We start from the raw sequence: 26,672 nt of genomic DNA on the forward strand, positions 1-26,672 counted from the left end.
TATCCGCAGGATTATCTCTGCCAGATATGTAATGCCATTGAGCTGCAGAAAGTTCCTGAAACGATGTTGAACGAAATCCTTCCATCTAGATGGGTTGCTGTGTATCCACGAGAGAGTAACAGATGAATTTGTTTTAGCAATTAGAAAGGTTATTCACGGTTTAGAGTTATCATAAAATACACGAGAGTATATTACCGCACCTAAAGCTTTTTGAGAGGCGTCGAAAAAGCCATGTAATTCAAATTTTGAATCTGAGATTGTGCCAAGCCATCTTGGAATAGAGATTGTAGAAATATTTTTAAGTTCATTATCAAATATACACCATAGAGAAAAGAATTAAGATGGTAGTTCAGTATCCTAGTCGAGTTGTTCTAACTAAAGTTGTTGCATAAAGATTTTGGCGCTTACAGTTATAGGTGACAACGATCCAAGAGGATCAAATAATTGTGCGATTTGAGATAAAACTTCGTTTTGCGAATAGAGGAGGTTTCCTTTGTTGTAATGGTCTGTCTTCTGGGTGCAGAATAATCTGACGGTACATCTTTTCGATGTCAGAAGCAAAAACGATGCGATAACGTCACCAGCGTAGCAAAACATCTGCTAATTCAGTTTATGTTACAATCTATGATGTAGTAAAAAGAACTGTTTGTCTGATGATGAATAATTTCATATGATTCAAAGCTAAATACTCAAACACAGTATTGTTTACTTAAAGCAGGATCTTTAGCGAATTGTTTTTCCATTGATATCAAATAACGTAAAGCACCTGTGTAAGAGTCGACCAAAATTGTCTGGAATATGTTTCAGAGGAAGACGTAATATATCTTCCATCCTGATTTTGTTGATGTGTTTGATTGAAATCACATTCAAATTTTCTAGTGTTAATTTTGGAAGTAATGGAACATCCTCTTGTAGCCAGAAACGTTGTATTAAGTCTTTCAATTCGATTTCGACAGAACATTGAGTACTGTGAATATGATGAATTTTTTTCAGCCATTCCGACAGAACCAGAAAGAATCCAGCCCAAAGTTGTTTCTTGAGCAATAGGAGAATTAACATCACTTCGTCTAATGCCTTCTTGAATTATTTGCCTTTGAGACAAATAATCATTATCAGCTAGAGGAATATATTCTTCTAAGTGTTTCCAATTTGAATGGAAATATGAACTTCAATATTATACTCATTATTAGGATTCAATTTTGAAAAAAATCACAGTGATACAATTCCTCAAGAGTAACCGGCAGTTTGAGCTGCGATTCCAGAAATAGGTATGTTTACGGAAGTCCGTTTAAGATGTAATAATTGCACCAAAGATTCTGATAAAAACAAAACTTGCGAACCCTGATCAATGAGTACTTCACACTGACCAACTTTTGATATTACGGTGATAATCGTTGTTGCCAAAAGAACATTCTTATTACGGATAACATTTCGTTGGATCAGATTAGTGCAAATTTGTGAGGTTGTACTTTGTTGAGGCGTAGATTCAATCGAAGAAATTGGTGTTGCCATGGCAATTTTTGATCCGGAAGATTGTGGATTATGGAGAGTACTATGATGTTGTTGTTGGCATAATCTACATCTTTTCGTTGTTCTGCAATTTGACATAAATTTTTTGATATAACAAATTCTTTTCGTTGAGAGAGTGTTTTATTGAGATACTGTTGATAGGCAGAAATATAATGTTCCGCTTTACATAAAACACAAGATTGAGGCGAAGTCGCAGTGTTATGACTTTTAATACGAGGGTGATATTTTGAACCTTGCAAAGTGGGTAATCTACTATTGTTAGAGATTTGTTCTATTGCCTCCAGAGAATGTACAGTGTGTTAATTAATTATCGTACCCGACGTCATCATTGCAAGTATGCAACCAATATCACAGTATTTTTATTGCAATACGCGATTTGCGTATGGTGGGTATTGCACTGTGATATTGGTTGCATACTTGCAATGATGACGTCGGGTACGATAATTAATTAAGACACCGTATTCTACCGATTAAAAAATGTTCTAATTCACCAAAAGTTGCGAAGACTTTATTTGATCCTATAGACTTCTCCCAATCTTTTTACGATTCGTTATCGAGCTTATGTAATATCATGAAAACTAATATATGATCTAGGCGAGACCTAAGCGTACACCTAAGGATTCTTTTACTTTACCAATTAGGCGTTTGATTTCAGTAGAGGATTCTTGCTTGATATTGTATATGTTGAAAAGCGAAGATAAATGGGAATCTATTAAATTCTTTTTATAATCTAAAAAAGAAGCTGTTTACGTACAACCCAAGAGACACACAAAAGTATTCTAAAGTAAGTCCATAAAATATGTCCCCAGCTTCATCCGAGTTTCATCTACGTTTAATCAGCAAGGCAGATGTTTGCAGTGGTACCAACTAAAGTAATGCATAAGTTAACAGGCGGCGATTGCATGGTCCTGTTTTGTTCCCACGTGCTTTTACTAATTAACTAAAATGTAGTCCTGACGGGAGCCTAAAATTTTTATGGGGCAACTGGAAGGTCATAAAAGATTTCTCACATAAAGACTCTTATTGTGTAGCAATTAGGATCGAGTCCGGGGTGGGTTAACGGTGCGTTGACAGTTTGATTGACGCGTCATCCTTTCCCCACGTTCATTATGTACCAGGGGGATACGGCAAAATTGTGTGTTACCCTGGGATTTCAGGTAAACCTATCCCGAATCAATATTAACGCCGCGAGCGGGAACAATAGACAGGTTTGGATCACAAAATTGAAACCTAAACCCAAAACCCTTATAATCTGTTACCTAAAACTCGGCATAGTTTAAAAAAAAATAAAATCGATTCAGAATCGGATTTAAAGGTGACCTGGATAAACCCCTTTCAGTTCATTTCAACTCACTTAACAGTAAAACACCAAGTCACCGCTTAAATTTTGACTCGCAAGAATAAAGTTGTTTATGAGTCACTTGTATCCAACAGACACTTTTAAACTTGGGGTTTCAGTGCGTTTCAAGTTTGTTATAAACTGTTTCCGAGCGAAAGAAACTTTTAATTAACTAATATTAATATATACCGGAGAAGTTTTCTAACTGTCGTTGAATGTCGTTGGCATTTAAATTTGTAGAGGCGAAAGTTTTAAATGAAATGAAAAAAAAGACGATTAATTTCGATTTTACTTTCAGTGTTCGTTGCGGCCACTTTTATCATCATTCATAACAATTAAGTTATCTCCGTCCCATCTTCTTTTTAATCTTATAAAATTAACATCAAAATTAAGACCCCCGTATTTTAGGTTCTAATATTTTAGGAAGGGGGTTCTGCCCGAAATAATTAACCATCCACATAGTCCCCAAGAACCGGGATTATACATGAATTAATAAGGAAAATAACGAATTAAAAATTACTAAAACATCTCGTATAAAATTTATTTCGTTAAAAACAACTTTAAGTACGCGTTGAAAAGGAGTTCAATTTGTGTACGTTCCCATTTTTCTCCTTTTTATTGTTCTCCAATTCGAAAACGAAAAGTCTTTGCTCGTTAGGTTACGTTGTAAGGTTTGCGTTCGGAATTTTAATTGGTCCAGAATCTCGAGGGAGAGGAAAGTAGGGTAATGCGGTGATGCTAAATGGATTTGGAAGATGCTTTTGGTTTTAACTCTGGAAACTTTGTTAGTTTTTAAACCAAGCATCCTTTCTGTTTCAATTCAATTTCACGACGATTTTCTTAAAACAAGTCAAGTTCTTTTATGATTGAAATAAAACTTGAAACGCTGAATAACAACTAAAACCAGAACTAACACTAGCCCTAGAACTAATGTTAGTTCCACTTATTACAATGGAATAAAGCAACCCAAGTTGTTATAATCAAGCTGGAGAAATAAGCTTTTCCACAATGATGTGAGAAATTTCACATTTGGAACTTTTTAACCTTTGGACGACAACGTAGGTCACAACTGTATCTCATAATTAATACAGTAGACCCTCGATAATCCAAACCCCAGTAATCCGAATATCTGCTAATCCAAACGTCCAAAACAAATTTTTTTATTTAATTTTAACGAATTTATGCCGCAAACCATAATTGTTAAATTTAAGAGAATAAATAAAGATATCTTACTCCTTAACACTTTGCTGTTATAAGCCTAGCTAAATAAGCCTTTATTTAGATAATGTAGGTAAGAGATCAACTGGCGAAGTTAAGAAGGCTATTCTGTACTTAACCAGTTACTCTCCCAAATAAAAGGAATAATAACAAGTCAAGCCTTTTCTATCAAACAAAAGTTTAACACTCTTAATAACTAAAACACAATATATAGTAAATTACATAATAGCGGAGCTTAATCATCTGAAGTAAAATTACTTTAATTCATACAAATCGCTAGTATTAGTCTTATTCACATCTATGATAATGACAAAAATAATTGCTTACTGGACCTGGAAAAACGTGTTTCATTTGGTTTAAATCAACTGGAAGATTATTATATAATTTAATGGCATTATAAAAAAAATCTCTGAAACATTTCCGTGGTATTACGAGAAATTTGCAACAACGCGTAGTAAGCCCGCAGCCCGTAGGGGAAGTCAGCAAGCCATAAACAAAACAGACCATATGATGCCGCCAGCGATTGTCCATTTTTATCCAGTTCAACCCTTTGCATGCATGAGAGATATGGTCATATTTACGTAGACCTAATATCAATTTTGAGTAGCAGTTTTGAATTTTTTGCAATCTCAACTTGCATACCGACGTCAAACAAGGGCCATAAATGAAATCGCAATAATTCGATTCACACAATGTTCTCTTCAACTTATGATTTAAAAAATGACGACTTAAGTTCAACGAAGTAAACGACTTTTGCACCAAATTTTTAATATTTACCTCAAATTTTTAAGGCTCCTCGCTGTATTTACAACAGAGATCAAATTACCTGCAATAACACTATTTGAGTTTTCCGAAAAGAAACTCAAGAGCTTTTTTGTTACCAAAATGTAGTATGGATGACTTGTCCGGATTGATTTACAAACAATGTTGGTAAGAAATCAGAGCCACGAACTCCAAATCACGATTAACCTTAGTTTAATTAGATCAGTTTTGAACGATTTCAAAATATAGGAGGTCCCAATCATTTTTGGACTCTTTTACATACAATCAGTAGGTCAGAAGTTGATTTTGAACCAGACTTTTATGCCTGTATAAACTCGAGACATATTGCATAATTCCAAGAAATAGATTTCGGAAGATATGGAAATATCGCGAAAGATAAAAATAATGATTTATTGTTTCCGAGAAGGTTACAATTTATACTAAGTACAATACTTATAAAATGCTTATCCCTTTAACCAGCATTTCCCTGTCATCCTACGTCTCCTCGCTGCCACCACCTCCCCCATCCATCTCATTCCCTTCGCCCTCTCCCCCAGTAGCTGTCTCCAATCCATCTCCTCTTCCCTTAACCCACATAGTCTGCACCCTCTCTCCTCATCCTTCATCCCATATCTATTGGCCCTTTCTTCATTGCCACTTCTAAACCTTTTACATCATAACCTTATTCGCCCTCGTTGCCAACATTCTAATATGACCTCCCTCCATGTTGTTCTCTTTAAATCTCACCCCAAGTATGTGTACTCCTTCAATTCCTCGATCATCCTCTCCTCCCATCTCCAGTCTTCTTTCGACCCTTTTTATGGAACTTCATCATTTTGGTTTTGTCTACATTCACCTCTAAATCCTTTCAGCTAAAATACCTTTCCAGCGACCACATCATTGCCCTCATCTCGCCAGCCTCCCTCGCGAACACCACCAAGTCGTAGGCATACGCCAAACAATAGATGAAAGATTAGATAACATAACCCTGCAAAAGTTATAAAATATGGAATTTTAGTCCATATGGTAAGTGAAGCAACATCTGGTTATGTAGGTAATTTAATAGAATTTATGGCACGACTCACAACAAAACAAACATTTATGGAAAACAGAATGCCGAAATATGTAAAATCTGTTGCATTGAAATATAAGTACATGGAAGTTAGCAAATATGGCCGAGTGTATGAATAAAAGAACAAAAAAGAATGGCATGAAACCAATTTGCATCACCCATTCGTGCTAATCAATACCTATCCCATATTACGCCAAATATTACACCAATGTACAAAAAAATTATAAAGATATGGTTTTATACATTATAAGCTTGCGTTAGCATGAATCTATCAGACAGAAAAGGCGAGGAAACACAAAATAACTCGAATTGTTGGCAATGTGAGAATTTAAAACCTGCGAAAAGCTCGTAAAGTCTGCACCGCTGCAAAAAACATCCACCGCATATATGCGTTCTTCCTGTAACGTTCCCCTACATGCAGGAAAATGTTTGAAATTTATCACAGAAAAAAACATGAATCGTAAGGGTTACATTTTTTAAATAAAATGTTATAGGCAAAAATTTATTTATACACTCAGCGGCATAAAAAACGCATCACCTAAAATAATAACCAGTTTTAAACTGCAATAACTTTTGAACGTATTGCTCGATTTGAATAAGGCTTTTTTATTTGAAAGGTCTACCCTGGGCCAATATTTATGTACGTGCCTTCCTCATTTTGGTGTATCTTCAATTTTAGGAATACTGTATAACGTTAATGCGTGTTTTCTTCCTACACTTTGAAGCTTGCTGAGTACACCGACAAACATAAGGAGCTTATAGTCTTGTTTGTTCTGATCACTTCTGTTTATTGTTCAAGTTTCTATTGTTGTTAACACCAAAGTTACAAGCTCTAAAAGATAACGCAGCTTGTTCGGCAGCGACATCAGAAATTAAAGCAAGTTATAGATGTCCATGAAATGTATTGTAGTGTATTAAACTGTGACAAGTCCTCCTCTCGCTTGAATAGTGTCCCTCATCTTTCGAGACATACTTAGAATCAGGTTTTTCATTTTATGGATCTGGTTCCACTCTTCTTCTAGCGCTATTCTCGTCTCTATTCACATATGTATGGGGTTTAAATCAGGGCTACGTGCAGGCCACTCCATTCTGCTGATATCCAAATCATCCAGGTATTGGTATACTATGCAGGCTCTTTAGGAACGTGCATAATCGTGCATGAACAAGAAGTTGTCACCAATAAATGGTCCGAAGGAGACCACGTGTGCAGCCAACATTTCTTCAATATTCCGAGCCGCGTTTAGATTGCCTTTGATAAAACAAAGCTTCGTACGTGCTTCGAAGCAGGTTCATCCTCAAACCATTACAGATCCTCCCTGGTATTGTACTCTTTCAGAGAAGTTGCACTGAGCATTACGCTCTCCTGCTCTTCTCCAAACTCGCTCCTTGCCAAACTTGCTCCAGACGAGTTCTTATCTCAACTGCTGTGGTATGTTGATTTCGTAACCCGGTCGTTACAATATATCGATCATTACGGGGTTGTGTGGTGCGCCTTCTTGCTGACCCATATCGTCTGATGAAGGTGCCAGTCTGCTGAAATCTTTGATTGGTGCGCCAAGAACACGAGCAACATAACGAGCGCTGCGTCCATCTTCCACCAAAGGCACTGCCTGAGCAACTTCTGCAAGACTTAAAGGTATTTTTCTTGTATAGTTACAAGACTAACAACTTTCTTAGTAATTTTCATTTGGGTGCGATCATTTTGTGAAAGTTAGCACATCGTATACATAAAGTGGCAGATGTGTAACCCAATTAGTAAATTGTTTACACAAATATAGTATCAGAATCTAGCCTTATAATCCAGATGTATTTACTGCAACAGTATTCGAACCAACATCTGGTTCTCTGCTTAAATTTCTGCTTAAATCAGTTGATAATCCGGAATTGTCTCCGAAATAAATATCATATCTCCAACAACTGCAATTTTTGCCACTAACGTAATCAATATCTGAAAACACAAATTTGGACCAACCAGTCCTGATCATAATTAGATCACTCCCAACAGTCGTGGCTAGATGGGTTTAGTTTTAGATTCAAGATAAATTGTTTCAAGATGGTTTTAGATAAAACTTGTTTATGGTTCTTGTTAACAGATGGGATCTTTATTTATACGTATGCTATGATTAAGAATTTGGGTGCATGTTCTTCTTATTTTGTATCAGGTATTATCTAAGACATACAGCACAAAAAGATTGTAATGCTATGGCATACAACTTAACTATGTTATTACTAAACTATTTCTAAATTTAAAAGAAACTCTATATTTTTAAATAAATATGTCAACTTTAAATAAGTTATTACTAATTTTAAACTTAAAGTTCGTAAATTTGATCGTTCCTAAACTTTATCGTTACGAAAAACAATTTTCTTACATAGATTTCCTTAAAACTATAAAACTTTTAGTACGACCACATAATTTTTTACGCCAACCTAAATTTTTAGTACAGAAAATATGCAAAAGAGTTCAACAGTAAAATTTAAAACGCTTTTCGTGGTCCAAGTTAATTATATTTTCAAAAAATTTAATTTACTTCCTTTTTTATGAGAACTTTTAATGATTAAAATTTTTTTTTAAATGTTGAGTGCAAGGAATGACTCGTTAATGTTAAGGATGACATATGACGCAACCGTCCGGACACATTTGTATGGAACATCGACAAAGCAACAGTTGTCAGAGTGCCGCTTATCTGAGCGAGCTGTTTAATTCTCCCATCGGAACATGCCTTTTGTTCAACTCCCTTTTGCACTTTCTACAATATGCCGAATCCAATACGTTCTTTTTTCTTTTATCTTATTTTTTCGTTGTCGTGTAATACCTCTATTTCATTTCATTACGATCAAAAGCGCAATAAGTGCTTACTCTACTCGTAATAATATGAAGTAAAAATAAACGACCTTTAAGTACGTCATTACTTCTAATGACGAGAATTTCGAATTTTGTAAGGTAGAGTCATATAAAATGCCTTAGGGTCAATTATCTTTAAGCTTTCTCTAGCAACGTAAGCTCGTAATAAGTTTAGTTAACAAACTGTAATGAATTTCGAAATACGTGAATGTAGTATTGATTTTGAAGGATAGTGGGTTAAAATAGTAGGAAAACTGAAACGGTGTTTGCTTTCTAAAAATTGAAGTTTTTTTAGAATCAAAAGTCCCAAAAGCTGCGTGTTGCGTCCAACGCACCATCGAGGTGGGGAGACTTGCCACGCTGAAAAATCAAAATCAATAATGGCGCCGGGGCGAGCTTGCAAAGTTCACCCCTACGCTGCCTATCGGTCCACAGTCTGAAGCTAGCTGCCGAACCGTCGAGCCGGTTCAACAGTGTTCTGTACAGCTCCTGCAGTTATCTGAAAAAAATGTAAAGTGCGCTAAGACCGCCGAGTACTAAGTGAGACTATTCGCATAGAAATCTTTCTTCTACCCTCCTCTTGGATTTCAAAACACATCTCACCCTCGAATATTTCAAACCGGCGACGCTGCCAAAGAATCCGAACGTACCCAACAGGTTTGAAACCACCTGTTACCTGCCGATAGCCTGAACATAGCTAACCCTTACTATAATTTGAAAAACTCCAACTTTACCCCAACTTTCTATTATTATTATTTTTAACATTTTCAACCTCTTCTCTTATTACATTACTTATAAACATTTTTAATAAATGTGTTTGCTTAAATGTGAATGATCCCCTTCTTACTTCCAACACCCCTATAAATCTATGTGTTAGTTTCAGCTTAAACTAAATAAAATACTCTAGCAATAAACAACCATTCGACTTCTTCCGGATCGGCCGCCACCAACCGAAAAAGAAAACACTAAACTATACCCTCGAAATAAAAGGTAATTAATTGGCTTATCAAAAAAAATTAAATTTAAAATTTGAAACATCGATATCATTTCGGCGTTTAAAATTCTCAACTCATCTCTCATCAATAAAGTAAAAAATATCGACGCATCGCCGTCTAGACACTTGTTCAAACTTGCCTGTGAATGTTCAATGTCTGTTTTCGTACATCGTAGGTCGATTGGCTGCAGTATACGAGGGGGACCATACCTGACCATCAGAATGAATCATGGCGCAGCTATCGTCACCGCGCCTGCGCCACTACAGGTCCGAACTCGAACTCTGCACGAAATGAAACACTTAAAATCCGTTGTTCTTTGCTGAGCATGTTTTGCACCGCCAATTTGTTGATCAAAACGCGACCTGTTTTAATAATATTTACCAAGTATTCCTTTAATCATGCAAAACTTGATGTAAAATATTAAAACGGATCATGCACTACCTAAAATACTACAAATAATTAATCATAACAAATTGATGACCATGTATTTCTTCGTAGGACGATGACGGCCATATGCTTCGTCTGCAACCTACCGATCCACTCCTATCAAGTGGGATTGGTATGGCAGGGTGGAAACGGATGGGACGATTTAGTCCGGGAACAAGTAGAGGAATCTACTATCCGTCAGCGTCTTGGAGGCAGGCGAGATTCCGCAGCTCAAATTTCGAGCATCTCTCCACCGACGGAGACGCAAGAAACGTCACCCCCGCAAACTGGCCCACCGCGAAGGCGTCGTTCTTCTCTCGCTCAATTGACCGACATCCTACGAGAATGGGGTGGTTCCACAAAACGACAAAAAGCACCGCTGTGCAGACGGGAAACGCTGGCGGATCTAGCCAGGAGTTTACCTTGGGGCAGACAGACGACCACAGAGCAAGGATCTACTCCTAGTATCACGACATCGAGGAAAAGAAGGGAATCTAGCGCAGACTCCGGCATCAAAAGTCTCTCGAATAAGTCTAGAAGGGATTCCCATCAAACAGCTTTGTCTGATTTTCGATCGGAAGTTGCTAAATTATGGCAAAGGAGGGAGAGTAATACAACAACAACGGTGATAACGGCCAGCTCTACACCGAGGAGAGATTCTGGCGAATCAAGTAGGAGTCGAAGGGATTCAGCTAGTCATGGAACTTCAAGGAGAGGTTCTGGAGAAAGTGGAAAAAGTAGCAGGAGGGATTCAACCCAATTAGCAACACCACCACCTAAAGTCGTAGCTGCTCATAGAAAAAGAAGAGATTCCAAAACTCTAAACGATGCTAGTTACTACAGGCAAGAACAAAGACCATCCACTTCTTCCACAGCTTCGGATGCTGGACAACCTGGGCTTCCTTCTTTACCAGTTAATCCACCAACTACTTGTAGTATTGCCACCGATACAAACAACCATACTCTTCCTCCACCAACAATAATAACTTCCAGTGTCACCCCTCCAGCTACTTCTCCAACAGTTCAAGCAACTACCCCAACTCACCCTTTATTATCAACAAGACGAGATTCTACAACTCAATGTGGACGTTTAGGCCGAAGAGATTCTCGGTCTCACGCCTCTCCGGAACGGAGTTCAAAACTTTCTCGCCTTCAAAGACAAAATACAGCTTACGACGAAAGTTGTCTACCACCGGGTGGCTGGAACCGAAGAGGGTCCCAACCTTCCGCCTTAAGCCCGGACGTGGACGACACAGGAAGAAAAGCACGTCGAGATTCCTTAAGCCCCGACTCGGCATCGCGGAGCCGAAGGGATTCCAGGTCACATCTCAGTCCGGATCGATCGGGCGAAAGGGAATTGAGTCCAGTAAGAAGGACGAGTAGGCGAGGAAGACTGCGTAGACAATCAACAAGTATAGCGCGGGGTCATGGTCATCGATCACCAGATTCATCAAGCTGTTCCTCCAGGGATCCAAGTCCTTGCAATAGACCGATACCACCACCTCCAGAAACTCATCGACCTACCATTCGAAGGCAATCCACCACCGAAGAAATTCTCATTGCTAGAGGATTTCGAAGGCAGAGCACAACGGAAGAAATGATTCGATGCAGAAACTTTAGAAGGCAAAGTTCTCAAAGTGATGATACTTCAAGGTATCGAGGAAGGAGGGATTCTTGTGCTCAAATTATCGATGGAACTATCGCTTCTATGACTGTTGAAACATCTTCGACTTTTTTTGATTGTAGCACACAAACGGGTAAGTTTTGCAATAATTTTATTAGTAATCACAATTTATGTTTCATTAAATAAATATCCATTGAAAACGTTATCTTTACCAAGGTCTGTGGTTAAGTTGCAATCATGATTGCAAATATGGTTTGGTAAAATAAACTCAGCTCGTGAACGGTTGCGAAAATTCTAAATAATTTTATCACAATAAACAATAAATTGGAAACTTTTACTTAACTTTTTTGTTATCGAAAATTATAAGAATACAACTGAAGTATCTATCAGAACAATTCGTGATAACACGTTCCCGGATCGATGTTGGGGGTGGGGCCAAAAGCCTGGACTCACTCCGTAGTACAATCTAGTCGACAGTCGCACGTGGACGCCTATACGGTGTGATCCCGAGGGTTCAACGCGATCCTATCCTTAGGGAAAAACTGTCGTCACTGAAAAGAAACAATAACGAAAGTTAGTTTTCTGGTTGGAAAATCGTGCCAAACGAACGCGCCCCTAAACCAATCCCCAGTCTTTGTTAACCTGTTAAGTGACAGCTTCAGCTAAAATCGTGCACCCAAATCATCTGTTGCAAACAGATCTTTTTATGGCTCATAATTTTTTTAAAAATAAGTGATGTGCTTAAATTTTAATGTGCTAATGTGAAACCAAAACATAAATAAATAAGTTTTATTTTAATAATGTGCTTTTGGTAAATTTTTTTCAAGTAAAGAAGATTTGAGGTGAAAAGGTATTTTGAATAAAATTATTATTTTTAATTTATGGTGAGGACGTTGATAAAAAAATCAATGTTTCGCACGCAGTTTTGTTGTTTGTTTACCTCGCGAAATCGATTTCGTGTTTAATATTTGATATACTATCTCACGACGAAGTTGTAATTGTTCGTGGAAATTGTTGGGGAATTTAATAAAAAGATACAAAGAATTTTTTGTCACTATATCAATAGATTTAACATTTTAAAATTAAAAAAAATAAATTAAAAAATAAATAAAAAATTACCTTTGAAAAAAGCTCAAGTTTCGTTTCTTTGATGATTAATTCAGACTCGGCAGGTGATATTAGAGTTCAAAGTAGCTTAAATAATATTCAAAGGGATTCGTTTTCTTTAAAAATTAAAAAAAAATGTAATCCCGCAATTTGTTATATTAAATTTTATTGCATCTTGAGGTCTTTATTTAATATTAAATACACATACATACAGAAAACGTGCCTCTTTAATTGTATTTATGGAAAATGAGGAAGAATTTAATTAAATCGTGTACCCTTGGACTTTATAGAGGTGGGGAATTCTTATAAGATAGAGGTTTATTAAGAAGGGGCTTTATTAACTGTTGTTTTATAGAGCCCAATATTTCAACGGTACCGATAAAAGCTTTATGGGACGGAGAGGGCAAACCGATGGACAATTAATCAAAATAACAATTTATTTAAACGATGAAAGGTAGGTCATTAATTACAAAAATAAAAAAAAAAGATAATAATTTGATTGCTTAATCGCTGTGTTGCTTACTTTAACATGTATTTGTTTACTTTTCATATGTAACATTAATTTTGATCAAATAAATTTTAAATGAAGAAAGAAAAATCGTAAACATCCTAATGGTAAAATACGGTTCATTAAAAAAACCGAGATAGCAAAAACCATAAATCTGATTTAACTTAAAAGTTTTTTAAATCAAGATTTATACCGGTAATAATCAACCAGGTTTTAACACCTCCATCGTGGTGAATTTGAAATTTTGTCATCCAACCACGAACCCCATCATTTCAAAATACGACGTTCCGGTTCCGTTATATCCTCATAAAGCAGTGGCGTATCGTGCAAAACAAACGACACCAACGGTTGGTCGAGTAATCGAAAAGGAAATAGTGGTTTTTCATCGGATTTACGTCATTACGCAAACACACAGTCGAACATGGTCTTTTATCTAAACATACACTCCTTAAACTATTTTAAAATATTTCTATTAAGTTTACAAAAAATGTTGAGATGTTTTAATACAAGAGCTAATATTTATTTTATTCGCTTAAAATTGTATATAGTAGTGAACAAAAGTTTTGGGGAACCTCCATCGAGAGCCATATAAAGAAGTTTCAAGTTTGAAGTCCACTTCCATTAGTTCCTAAATTGTTTACTATTCATAAAAGTTTCATAAATGAATTTAAAATAATCTAGATGACTGCAAAAATTTGTTCTAATTTGTTCTAACTTTTCCTATCCATACAATAATATCATGTTTAATCAAATATGCTTTAAAAGCACTTTATTATTATCTACAGACGATAAACATTATTTTATATTCCAGTGTTATGCTATTATTAATTGCTATTGTTATTTTTGGAAAGAAGTCAAGATAATTCTGGGGTGACGAATTAATTAATAAGATGTGGTATAAATTGACAGCAAGAAATACAAACAAAATAACCTCCTAGAAATTCTTTGGAATCAATTCTTTCTAAAATTGAAACGCATTTGTGAATTTAAAGTGTCGTTTGACAACTATCCGGACCACCGAAAAGATCAATTTGCCGCAGACCCAACCCAACCGTAAAATTGGAAAATCCCAAAACCGATCGAAAGAGAAGAAAGAAAGTCTAAATAGCAACGAATTATACTATGAATGTATCTATGGGTAAATCTAAATGTGAAAGCCACTTACTATGTGGAATATTGATGAAACGTAAAAAAAAATACCGATAAACTTCCCGACAGTATTATCTGGCAGATAAGCTAGCTTGTATTACAATATACGGATATTTTTGTCGGCGAGATTATCGGCAGGATAACTTATCGGATACTCAGCGGTGCCGATAAGACACTTATCCGCCAGATATTTATGGTTACCAAGGTTTTTATATAAAACCTTTGTATGGTTACTGCATAGGTTAACCTACTATAACATTAAACGTTAACCCTATATGTACTATGTGTCAGTTGTCTGTCGTGTAATTTTTTTTAAACAATTATTATTGTCAAAATCATAATTCAAACTTCAAAGAAAGACGTTAGCGTTTAGACGTAACCGACTCTTATTTCGTCCATAGCAATCCTACCGACAAGAACAGTTTGTACAACAGCGAATATCTTTATCCTCCTGATAAGTTTATCGGTCGGATAGATATCAGGTAGATTTATCGGTATATTGTACAACCGGCCCTACTTCCGCAATCTTCAAAGACCCATGTCTAAATCACTTGATTGAAATTAAAACGGACCTCATACCGGCAGAATACAATTTCGACCAGCCGTATAAGGTCATATTCTTTATGCTAGGAGCAATAATGTTATTCTATGGTGGGTTCTAGGTCACAGAGACATTGAGGGCAATGCGAAGGCGGACCATTGGACCACAACCCAGTAATCAACAGTTGGGAGGCCTCAAAGGTAGCCTTATGCTGGAAAGAACTTCCAAGTCATAGACAAGCGAAGAATATAATAACTGCGTCGCAAAACAAAACCAACGATTTTTTATGCCCCAGCAAAGGGGATCAAAGGACGCTCTCAGGTTTTCTGATCGACCATGCGTCCCTAAAATACCACTTCTTCCACATTGGACAAGCTGAAGATCAAATTTGTCACTTTGCAAGGACGAGTCAGAATTTTTCAGACACAAAATTTTCGGTAAACCTCTTTTAACACCTACCCCAATAAAGGAATAAGACCTTGAAGCAATACTAAGGTCCATTAAGGACCTACATTTGCCCTAAACTTTTGGAGGGCTAAAGTTACAATAGGTCTTATAAGTCGCGGTGACGAGAGGGGCATGGAGGAATTAGCCTGCCATGTATCATAAATATAATAATTAAAAGCGAACTCGAACCTCTTCTATCCTATCATCTGTATACCAACCCAATGTTGACCTTCATTCCTCTCTTATACACTGCTAAGGTATTCTTTGGACCTTTAGTTGTTGAAAGAAGGGTTGCTCATAAGCTCTGTTTCTTAATCGAAATGAATTCATACACCTAAACTTAGATTCATGTTTGTCTCGGTCAAGATTCATCACAAAGTGTCGCTTAAAGTTGTATCTTTGTATGTTGCAATATAATTACAAATATTTTATTAAAATATGGAGTCTTGTTCTTACAGTTTGCTATATCGTCGGTTTTCAGATTTGTTTGTCAGTTTGAGATTTAGCCAGTATAATTTCTAACGTTTTCTTGAAGTATCAAGCATGGTAAGATAATTGCAAACATTTTCTTACTCTGTACTGTATGGTCAAGGTAATTCCAAACATGTTTTTGAATTTGAGTTTTCGTTGAGTCCAGAAATTTGTCAATGCAGTTATAGCTTTTTTGCAGTATGGAACTCGGCTTAATCTTGTTTTTCAAGATTAACCCTTGATCAAGATAATTCCAAACATTTTCTTACAGTATACCATCCTATCAATATAACTACAGACTTTGCGTTGTGGTTTGGAATACGGCAATAACTTTCTATTTATATCAATATAATTTTTTTTAGTTGTATAATACCTGATCGTTGCAATTCCAGACTTGTTTTCCAATCAGACTCCAGATTTCAGTACCCAACGTAATTACAGAAATTTTCTTGCAATATGGCATTTACCCAGTACAATTTTAGACATTTTTTTAAAGTCTAGTGACTTGCTAGAGCTTTTTTTTTTAAGTTGCTACATAGTGTCTGGTCATTCGTTTAGAGTCTTATCAGAGTAATTCCAGACTTTTTCTTGCAGCATAACGTCTACACAGTAGGATACTAAACTTGACTTTTTGCTATCTTGTCAAAATAAAACTTTTTCTTGAAAAGTACCCGAGCTTTCAGCTCCCACCAGCCTTGTACGAAGGTTGCTTCTCTGATAAAGAACTGCACTCCGGTTGGGATTCTTGGCCGTAACTCATCTCAAACCAATCCAACCCAAATACATTGAGGCAAAACCTTCGTTACTCTCTCACACTCTGCTAAGCTACACTTTGAACCTTAAGTTGTTCTTCACTGATGTTGTTAGCGTTTGGTGGAATATCTGTAACACTAATTACCTTTGACACATTGATATTAAGGGAAATGAATTCATACACAAAAACTTGGATTCATGTTTGTCTCGGACAAGATTCATCACAAAGTGTCACTTAAGCTTGAATCATTGCATATTTCTTTACAAACTGCGATGTTTGATATAAAAGGATGGCTAAAATCAACTTGGAACGGATTAAAGAAATGAAAGGTGATGAAAACGATTAAAGGTGACTATTTCATTCGTATCGTTCTTAATACCTAAAATTATGGCAGTATAATCTCTTGCAGTATATTATCAATACGATATAATCTTGCAAGTTTTGCAAATGTATTTACAGACTTCTTCTTATAGTATATTATATCGTCGGTTTTCAGATGTGTTTGTCAGTTTGAGATTAATTTCTGACGTTATCTTTGAGTATCAAGCATGGTAAAATAAGTCTAAAACATTTTTTTGCTCTGTGCTGTATGGTTATGTTAATACATAACATGTTTTTGAATTTGAGAGACTGACCAGGACATTCCAAAGTTTTACGTTCAGCCCAGTAATTTGTTATCCCAGTTCCAGATTTTTTGTAGCTTGGAACTGCGATTAATCTTGTTTTTCAAGATTAAACCTTGATTAAGATAATTCCAAACATTTTCTTACAGTATACCATCCTGTCAATATAACTACAGACTTTGCGTTGTGGTTTGGAATACGGCCAGCTTAATTCCTAATATTTAGTAGCATTTGCCCAGTACAATTTTAGACATTTTTTTTGAAGTTGCTACATAGTGTCTGGTCATTCATTTAGAGTCTGATCAGTGTAATTCCAGATTTTTCTTGTAGCATAACATCTACTCAGTACGATACCTGACATTTTCTTCAAGTCTCCCGTCTTGCCAACCCAATTATATACTTCTTTTTGCTATCTTGTCAAAATAAAACTCTTTCTTGAAAAGTACCCGAGCTTTAAAATTAACTTGGGTTGTCTACACTCAACCCGACTCGGGGTCCAGATTCAGCTCACACCAGGCTTGTACGAAGGTTGATTTTCGATCGTAACTCAACTCAAACCAATCCAACCCAAATATATTAAGGCAAAACCTGAAGCTCCTGTCATTATACGAAATGAAAATGATTTGCATCCACCTTGAAAAGCTTTTCTCCAAAATGGCCTGTTACAGGATATAAGTCCAGTTTGCACTCCATTATATGGGACTTGTACCTTTGAGACTTTTTTTTTCAAGTACGCTATTATTATAGCTATACTATTATATTATATCCATCTATCGAATACACTTCACCCTGCATACAAAAAATTCTTAGTTTAACTTTAACTATTTTGAATTCTTGCAACGTATCTCATAAATATTTCTGATGTCGTCGAGTTCCGTTGGTTTTAAATTTAAAAATCGCGAACGAAAATTGTAACAACTCTATTCTACGAGAAAGCCAGAAAATCGAGTATTCAGTTGGTGTATTTCGTAACTACTGTGGACGAAGAAAGCTTTGGACAACGTCATTTGCCCAGTGGGTGGATATCGACGTCGAAAACATCTGCGTTTCTAAAGTATCCTTTTTTTTCTAAAAGCTATTGTTATGTTACCCACGAGACGACGTCGTCTTTTCAAACTCAGCTTTTATCGATCACTTAACCCAAGTCGTTCCTTATAACTTTGTTAAGAAAGTAATAAATATTTTATTTGGGTTATTAACGGTTAATTTTTTTTTACATTAATGTTTTAATAAGAAATTTAGGGATAAAAGTAATAAAGTGTTAATGAAGTTTTCTTTTCATGATAAAACATTACTGTTTAAGTGATGGACGTTTTAAAATATCACTTTTCTTATCGAACGGTGTAAATTATTTCTTAAAAGGAAAGACGACGTCAACTTCCCGTTTCACTTCCCTTCCATTTTTTGATCATGTTTTCCTTTCAGAGATAGTTTACGGTCGCGGTCTCGAACCGTCACTTTTGACGGTCTCTTACCGTTAACTTGATATTCTCGTCGACTGTCACGCCAGCAAAGAAAGAAAGAAAAACCGTACTCCCCCGTATTCCTTCGAAGTGTAAATAATGTATTTTTACATCAAGGACCAAAAACCGTGCGAGACGTAATCGATAAGAAACCTTGAAGCACTTCGTTCGCGAAGAATAACCGTTTTATATAAAAAAAGGAAACCCCTTCCTCTTGTGCTGATCACACCCGAAGCCCGTCATTAAAATTGAATGGTAACCGATGATTGATGATGTCTAATGGACTGTTCAAATTGAACACACACGAAAATTGGATTACCATAATCCCAAATTTCACATTTTGGGGAAATTTTCTTGGTGCGTAACCAGAAATTATCGATCGGAGTTGAGAAAATTTTAAATTCTTGGGAACCCCGAATACATTATTCATTTGGGTTGCGGGAAAATGGGTCACGTACCTTCAGACCTCCCGGTTCATAAAGAACCGGGGACTCTGATTTCCCTTTCGCTTTCGATTCCAGTCATTTGAGACCGGTTGCTGTATCAATAGCTTCGTTATTCGTTATTGATTTAACTTATTTTTTGTGATTTTGATGGAATATTGTACACTTTATCGTGGAATAATCAAGTGAAACTTCATTATAAATTTAACGAGTCTTGGAAAAGTTAAGGAAAATGTTAACGTGTTATTAGTAGAAGTGGAACACTTAATTGAAATTACCTAATTATATATAATAGATACTAAAATACCCATATAGCTAGATTAATTACTTTGATCGATATATCATATATCTTCATTAATCTAAGATTAATGATAGTTATATATTACACCAATGGGAATTTCAACGTTATTTCCTTATTAATCATCAATATTAATAGCCAATTCAATTTTTGATATAATTTTCCTTTTGGTTTTTCTAGCATAATAAAATAATTTTATCTACTTAATTAGTCACGGGACTTCAAATTTCAAATAAATGTTTAAGTACCAAAATTTAACTTTGTTGGAACACTATTATTCATCCAAGGTGTGCAAACGTTGTGCTTGAATGCGTTGAACCCGAAGTTTTTTGATAAAGACCTTATTTTCATACTAAATGGCCTTAATATTTCATGTTGTTTCAAAATATACCGTTGTTGCCGAGATTTCATTTTATCAAATATTAAATTGAAGTAACGAGTTAGAAGCTGAAAGATCATAAATCATGCAGATGTCAAAAAAGAAATTTTCTCCTACAAAAAAGATCCTGCTATTCTTTATACATATTTAGTTCTCTGCAAGTAGTACATAGTCTTTGGGTTTGGTTCGAACTAGTTTAGTTATAGTTTAGTTATTCCTAAAGATAGTTGATACGGGATAAGAAGAAAAATTGTAGGGAAGTCTTTCTAGCAACATATCACTAAAAAAGTGATATGTTGATATAAAAGTGACTGCTTAAGACCAGCAAACGTGTTGTTAGGTTCGTTATTTCCAGATGATGAAGTCATAAACGAAATAGAAGGGCAAAGGTAACTACAACTAGAAGAACAAGTAGCTTTCACCTTTTAGATCACTGATAAGATGGGCAGACAGGCTGAGGAAATTGACACTCGATGCATCAGATGGCACAAATCCAGAAGGAATGGAGAAAAACAGTAAACCTAATATCACCAAAACCCTCACGATGTTTTGCCTTCTGCTACCATCAATCTCGAGGTTCATACTCATTAAACAAAGAAGTTTGCAAGATAGAAGTAGTTTGAGTTTGATGGGATAGTTTAAGGCATCGGGCTTCATAACAGTACCTCAATATCATAAATTTTAAGTTAATTTGATCAATTATTATCTCATACTGCAGAATACTATTCGATATTCAGGGAACTAACTGCTATGTTATGTGTAAATGTGATGAAGTGTGGAAAAGTTGTTCTGTTATAGAAGAACAAACTTGATACGAAGCTTGCCCAGAAATTTTGATTATTATTTTCAAGAAGGACGGTGCGAAAAATTAATAACAAAATGAAAAACATATTCTGTAAATCTCATGATATGGTACAAGAAGCACGGATTTTTAAATCGAAGATTTGGTTTATTTAAGGTATAATAAAGGTCAACACTGGAAGCCCGAAATAATTGAAATACACATCGGAAATGTATCGGAAACTGCTGAAACATAGAGTTCGTAGAATTTGTATCATAGAACTCCAGACCTATATAAATTAATTCGCGAAAATGTCAAGAACACAGATTAATTCTGCGATAATTACGTCCTTGATTAATTTCGTCCATATTTTCTGCAATTGAGTAGTAGTTCATTAGCAACAATTTTTATTCACAACATTTTTTTCCTAACATTTTTAATTTTCAAGTTGTATGTAACCTAAGTTTTTATCCAAAAACATCAATTTACTGATTTTGGGCATTTTATGGGCATTATAACAATTGTAGAGAAATCGTTTATGGATTATGTATCTGTGATGTATTATGAACAATTTTTATCAAAATCATTCTCATCCACCATTTTAATTTTTGAGATAATCCCATTTTATGGCAAAATGTGTCAAATTTGAGATATTTCGTATTTTAATACTGGTAATAATGATAATTGGATAATAAGCATTTGTAAATAATGTTGTATCAATTACCAACGATTATCATCCACAACATTTTCACCTAACATTTTTAATTTTGAGGTTGCAACAAATTTTTTATCCAAAAACATCGATTTACTGATTTTGGGCATTTTATAGTTTATAACTAAAGATTTATAACAATTGTAGAGAAATCGTTTATGGATTATGTCTCTGTGATGTATTATGAACAATTTTTATCAAAATCATTCTCATCCACCATTTTTAATTTTTGAGATAAACCCATTTTATGGCAAAATGTGTCAAATTTGAGATATTTCGTATTTTAATGCTGGTAATAATGATAATTGGATAATAAGCACTTGTAAATAATGTTGTATCAATTACCAACGATTTTCATCTACAACATTTTCACCTAACCTTTTTAATTTTGAGGTTGCTACAAATTTTTTATCCAAAAACATCGATTTACTGATTTTGGGCATTTTATGGTTTATAACTAAAGATTTATAACAATTGTAGAAAAATCGTTTATGAATTATGTCTCTGTGATGTATTATGAACAATTTTTATCAAAATCATTCTCATCCACAATTTTTAATTTTTGAGATAAACCCATTTTATGGCAAAATGTGTCAAATTTGAGATATTTCGTATTTTAATGCTGGTAATAATGATAATTGGATAATAAGCACTTGTAAATAATGTTGTATCAATTACCAACGATTTTCATCTACAACATTTTCGCCTAACATTTTTAATTTTGAGGTTGCAACAAATTTTTTATCCAAAAATATCGATTTACTGATTTTGGACATTTTATGGTTTATAACTAAAGATTTATAACAATTGTAGAGAAATCGTTTATGGATTATGTCTCTGTGATGTATTATAAACAATTTTTATCAAAATCATTCTCATCCACCATTTTTAATTTTTGAGATAAACCCGTTTTATGGTAAAATGTGTCAAATTTGAGATATTTCGTATTTTATTGCTAGTAATAATGATAATTGGATAATAAGCACTTGTAAATAATGTTGTATCAATTACCAACGATTTTCATCTACAACATTTTTAATTTTGAGGTTGCAACAATTTTTTTATCCAAAAACATCAAATTACAGATTTTGAGGATTTCATGGTTTATAACTAAAGATACAAAACAGTTGGATAAAAATTGTTTACTGATTATGTTTTCGTGATGTATTATGAATAATTTTTATTTATACAATTTTTACCTACAGTTTTTAATTTTTGAGATAAACCTCATTTTATTACTAAATGTGTCCAATTTGATATATTTCATATTTTAATTCCGCTACGTGGGTATTAGTGATGTTTGGGTAATAACCATTTATGAGTAATGTTGTATTATTCTTTTCTACCCTTTCTTTCAGGTTGTTATCAACTTTTTTAACCAAACCAAGTTATTAAATGTTTGTAACCTGTATTGTATCTTGTTCAATTTAAGATCACTATAACTAAAATTCAAGAGGCGAATTTGGTGAGTTTTTGCACCCAATAAAAGTTAACGAGTTGTTGCTGATTTCAAAGAACTAGTACTACTAACAAGTACTAATGACGAGTTGCATAGAGCTAAAACTTCAATGTTCAGGAATCATTCAATTGCAGGCCAAGCTTCTTAATTAAAAGAACTTGGGTTTGCAAAAGAACTCAAAGTAGAATACTGAAAGTTTGCAAGCACTCTCAAATTGGTGCTTTTGAGTTTTTTTGAACAGTCTCAAGTTTATGATGATTAATATATAAGGCTTCTAAAGGAAAATCTGTTTTATCAAGATTTTCATCACAATTTAAGTTATATTCTTTAAATGAAAAGTCAAAGAACGAATAAAATTGTGTTGTTAAAAAGTAGATATTTGCTAGAAAAAGAGACAGGGAGAAAAGTTGTATTTGACACGTGGGATTCAGTCGCAGATTGGAATAAGATTCACGTAACGCAATCTTTTCCTTAACTTATCTTGTCAACGCGTCTAAAATCTGAAACGTAATCTTTGAAAGGAAATTCCCTCTAAATTTTCCGAACGATTTTATTTTATTTCAAACAATTAGATCGTTGTTTATAGATGTAAAAGTATTCGTTTATAACCATATCAAATTCGAGTAAATAAAACATGGCTTACAATAAAACTAGATAGAAATATCGAAAAAAAAATGTAAACAAAAAAAGCGTGTGTGTGTACAAATAAATTGGTGTGTCAAATCAAACGTAAACAATAAATTTTGCAATTTTATTGTTATCAAACGTTATCGGAATGTGTGTTTAATCAACCTGCAAAAATGATCATTTTTCCTCAGCTTTCTTAGCTTAAATAAATATAAAATTAAATTTCGTCTGTAAAAGATATTTTTCTTGTTTAAGAACCATCACCACTTTACGACAACAATCATTACCACGAGGAATGCCTCCGGTGCAATTCCTGCGGCCTGAACTTAACGGGCCCAAACCAGAAAAGGGCTCGTCGTTTCAAAAACCAGATCCTCTGCGACCTGCATTTCGCTGATGTGGCCCTCATGGAGTGCTCGGACTTTATGCAGCAGCTGCGGTCCTTCAAACCGCAGTCGCTCGGTTGTGCCGTTGCCAGAAGAAAATCATCCACAACATTGATCTTCCCTTTACCTCCACAAGCGTGTTCTGGTAAATTTTTTACTAAAACTTTTTTTTGAATCATTTAATATCGTTTATCAACCCATATCAAGTGTTATTAGTAGTCCCTTTTCACGTCGGATAACATCCTTGAAGGAAAGGAAAACGACGCCGACGTCTCGAGGACTAAACTCTTGTTGAGTTATGTTGGAAATTTCTTATCCTATTAGAGTTATTAGACGATTTCGTGAGATTGATGGGGCGTATGAATCTCAATTTGGTTAATTCCTGAAATAAGCGAGCAGAAAAAAGAAAAAGTTAAAAAATATTTAATAACACACGTTTTAAAAAAAATAATTATCTTTTTTAATTGGATTCTTGGAGCTCTGAAAGTTACATAACGTTATTAACATTACAGGACCATATCGGTTTCAGATTTTCCAGGAAAACGTAATAAAGACAGGTAACGCAAAACATTTCCTGGATGTATACACAAAAAAACAAAAATAAATTAAATTGCACGACGAAAAAGCTCAAAAACAACGGAGATTTCCGGCGGAATGAAATTTTCGTAGTCGTCGTTGATGTAAATGTGGAACTAAATTTTTTACAAAAGAAGGAAATTGTACTGTCAGGTCACTCTAAGTTTGAACACCAAGCTTTGTTGTAATCGTTTGGTGTTCTACCTTACAGTGAGTTGACTTTTACATTAACAGCAATAATTTATCATCATCAAATTATTTCTAAGATAAATAAATTTAATAAAGCATGATTAATTTTCGTTTTATTTGAAATAGATGAGTTTTGCGAAGAATTTCCACATAATTTCCATCCAACTCCGGGTTATTGGATCGAATGTTCGCGACAAAAGATAGCTTCCGATACGATTTGGGACGAAAGCGAATCCGATCACGATCTTCAAGAAGGCGACGAGGACGATAGGAATGACGGTATAGATCAAGAGAATGGGCCTAGATCCAAAACTAGAGATCATCACAGTAGGTTTCAATTAATAAAATTAATTTCAATTTAATCGAAAATCAATTACACCAAAATTAATGTTTAATTTTCCAATTAATAAATGAAATTGAAGTTGTCGTTTCAACCAAATAACAATGAAATTGTAACTGTTAAACACAACGATGAAATACAAATTTAATTCATCGATATCAAAATAGGGGATTAATTTCTAGAATAGTTTTGAATGCTACAAATTATTAAAAAAATAATTATAATAGTATTTTTTTCTGAATGTTTCTAGTTTTAGGTCTAGTGTTAATTCAAATTCTAATGTTAGTTCTAGTTTTAGTTTTGTGCAGCCTTTGATTCTTGTATATTTTTATTGAACTAAAACTAGAATTAACACTAGACCTAGAACTAGAATCATTCGGGTTTAGCCGAACGTCTCTTAAGACGGCTAAACCCGAATGATTCTAGTTCTACGTCTAGTGTTAGTTAAAATACTTGTGTTCATTCTAGGTGGTATATTTTTCATTGAACTAAAACTAACACTAAACCTAAAACTAGAAACATTTGGATTTAGCCGAACGTCTCTTAAGACGGCTAAACCCGAATGATTCTAGTTGTAGGTCTAGTGTTGGATCAAATGCTTGTGTTCATTCTAGGTTGTATATTTTTCATTGAACTAAAACTAACACTGGACCTAAAACTAGAATCATTCGGGTTTAGCCGAACGTCTCTTAAGACGGCTAAACCCGAATGTTTCTAGTTCTAGGTCTAGTGTTAGTTCTAGTTTTATTTGCTATTTAGCGTTAGATTCTTGTATATTTCTATTGAAACAGAAGTAGAACTAGCACTAGACCTAGAACTAGAATCATTCGGGTTTAGCCGAACGTCTCTTAAGACGGTTAAACCCGAATGATTCTAGTTCTAGGTCTAGTGTTAGTTCTACTTTTGTTTGGTATTCAGCGTTAGATTCTTGTATATTTCTATTGAAACAAAACTAGAACTAACACTAGACCTAGAACTAGAATCATTCGGGTTTAGCCGAACGTCTCTTAAGACGGCTAAACACGAATGTATCTAGTTCTAGGTCTAGTGTTAGTTCAAATACTTGTGTTCATTCTAGGTTGTATATTTTTCATTGAACTAAAACTAACACTAAACCTAAAACTAGAAACATTTGGATTTAGCCGAACGTCTCTTAAGACGGCTAAACCCGAATGATTCTAGTTGTAGGTCTAGTGTTAGATCAAATGCTTGTGTTCATTCTAGGTTGTATATTTTTCATTGAACTAAAACTAACACTGGACCTAAAACTAGAATCATTCGGGTTTAGCCGAACGTCTTTTAAGACGGCTAAACCCGAATGTTTCTAGTTCTAGGTCTAGTGTTAGTTCTATTTTTGTTTGGTATTCAGCGTTAGATTCTTGTATATTTCTATTGAAACAAAACTAGAACTAACACTAGACCTAGAAGTAGAATCATTCGGGTTTAGCCGAACGTCTCTTAAGACGGCTAAACCCGAATGGTTCTAGTTGTAGGTCTAGTGTTAGTTGAAATGCTTGTGTTCATTCTAGGTTGTATATTTTTCATTGAACTAAAACTAACACTAAACCTAAAACTAGAAACATTCGGATTTAGCCGAACGTCTCTTAA

The 26,672-nt window shown here is 34.8% G+C and overlaps 1 protein-coding gene across 5 annotated transcripts in view; it reads left to right on the forward strand.

Moving 5' to 3' along the window:
* LOC111415783 (Rap GTPase activating protein radish) overlaps window positions 1-26,672 on the forward strand; it is an 83,814-nt gene that overhangs the window by 44,187 nt on the left and 12,955 nt on the right. The window contains exons 1-6 of one of the 5 annotated variants that reach the window (XM_023047632.2): window positions 8,849-9,423; window positions 9,644-9,756; window positions 9,937-10,027; window positions 10,260-11,944; window positions 23,829-24,104; window positions 24,851-25,051. In XM_023047632.2, the coding sequence (XP_022903400.1) occupies window positions 9,990-10,027; window positions 10,260-11,944; window positions 23,829-24,104; window positions 24,851-25,051 (2,200 nt within the window). In that variant the 5' untranslated portion in view covers window positions 8,849-9,423; window positions 9,644-9,756; window positions 9,937-9,989. Of the gene's footprint in view, window positions 1-8,848; window positions 9,424-9,643; window positions 9,757-9,936; window positions 10,028-10,259; window positions 11,945-23,828; window positions 24,105-24,850; window positions 25,052-26,672 lie in introns of those variants that run through there. The other 4 variants (XM_023047635.2, XM_071200163.1, XM_023047634.2 and 1 more) reach the window with 4 other exon arrangements.

This window comes from Onthophagus taurus, chromosome 11 (assembly GCF_036711975.1).
Source record: "Onthophagus taurus isolate NC chromosome 11, IU_Otau_3.0, whole genome shotgun sequence".
Taxonomy (NCBI): Eukaryota; Metazoa; Arthropoda; class Insecta; order Coleoptera; family Scarabaeidae; genus Onthophagus; species Onthophagus taurus.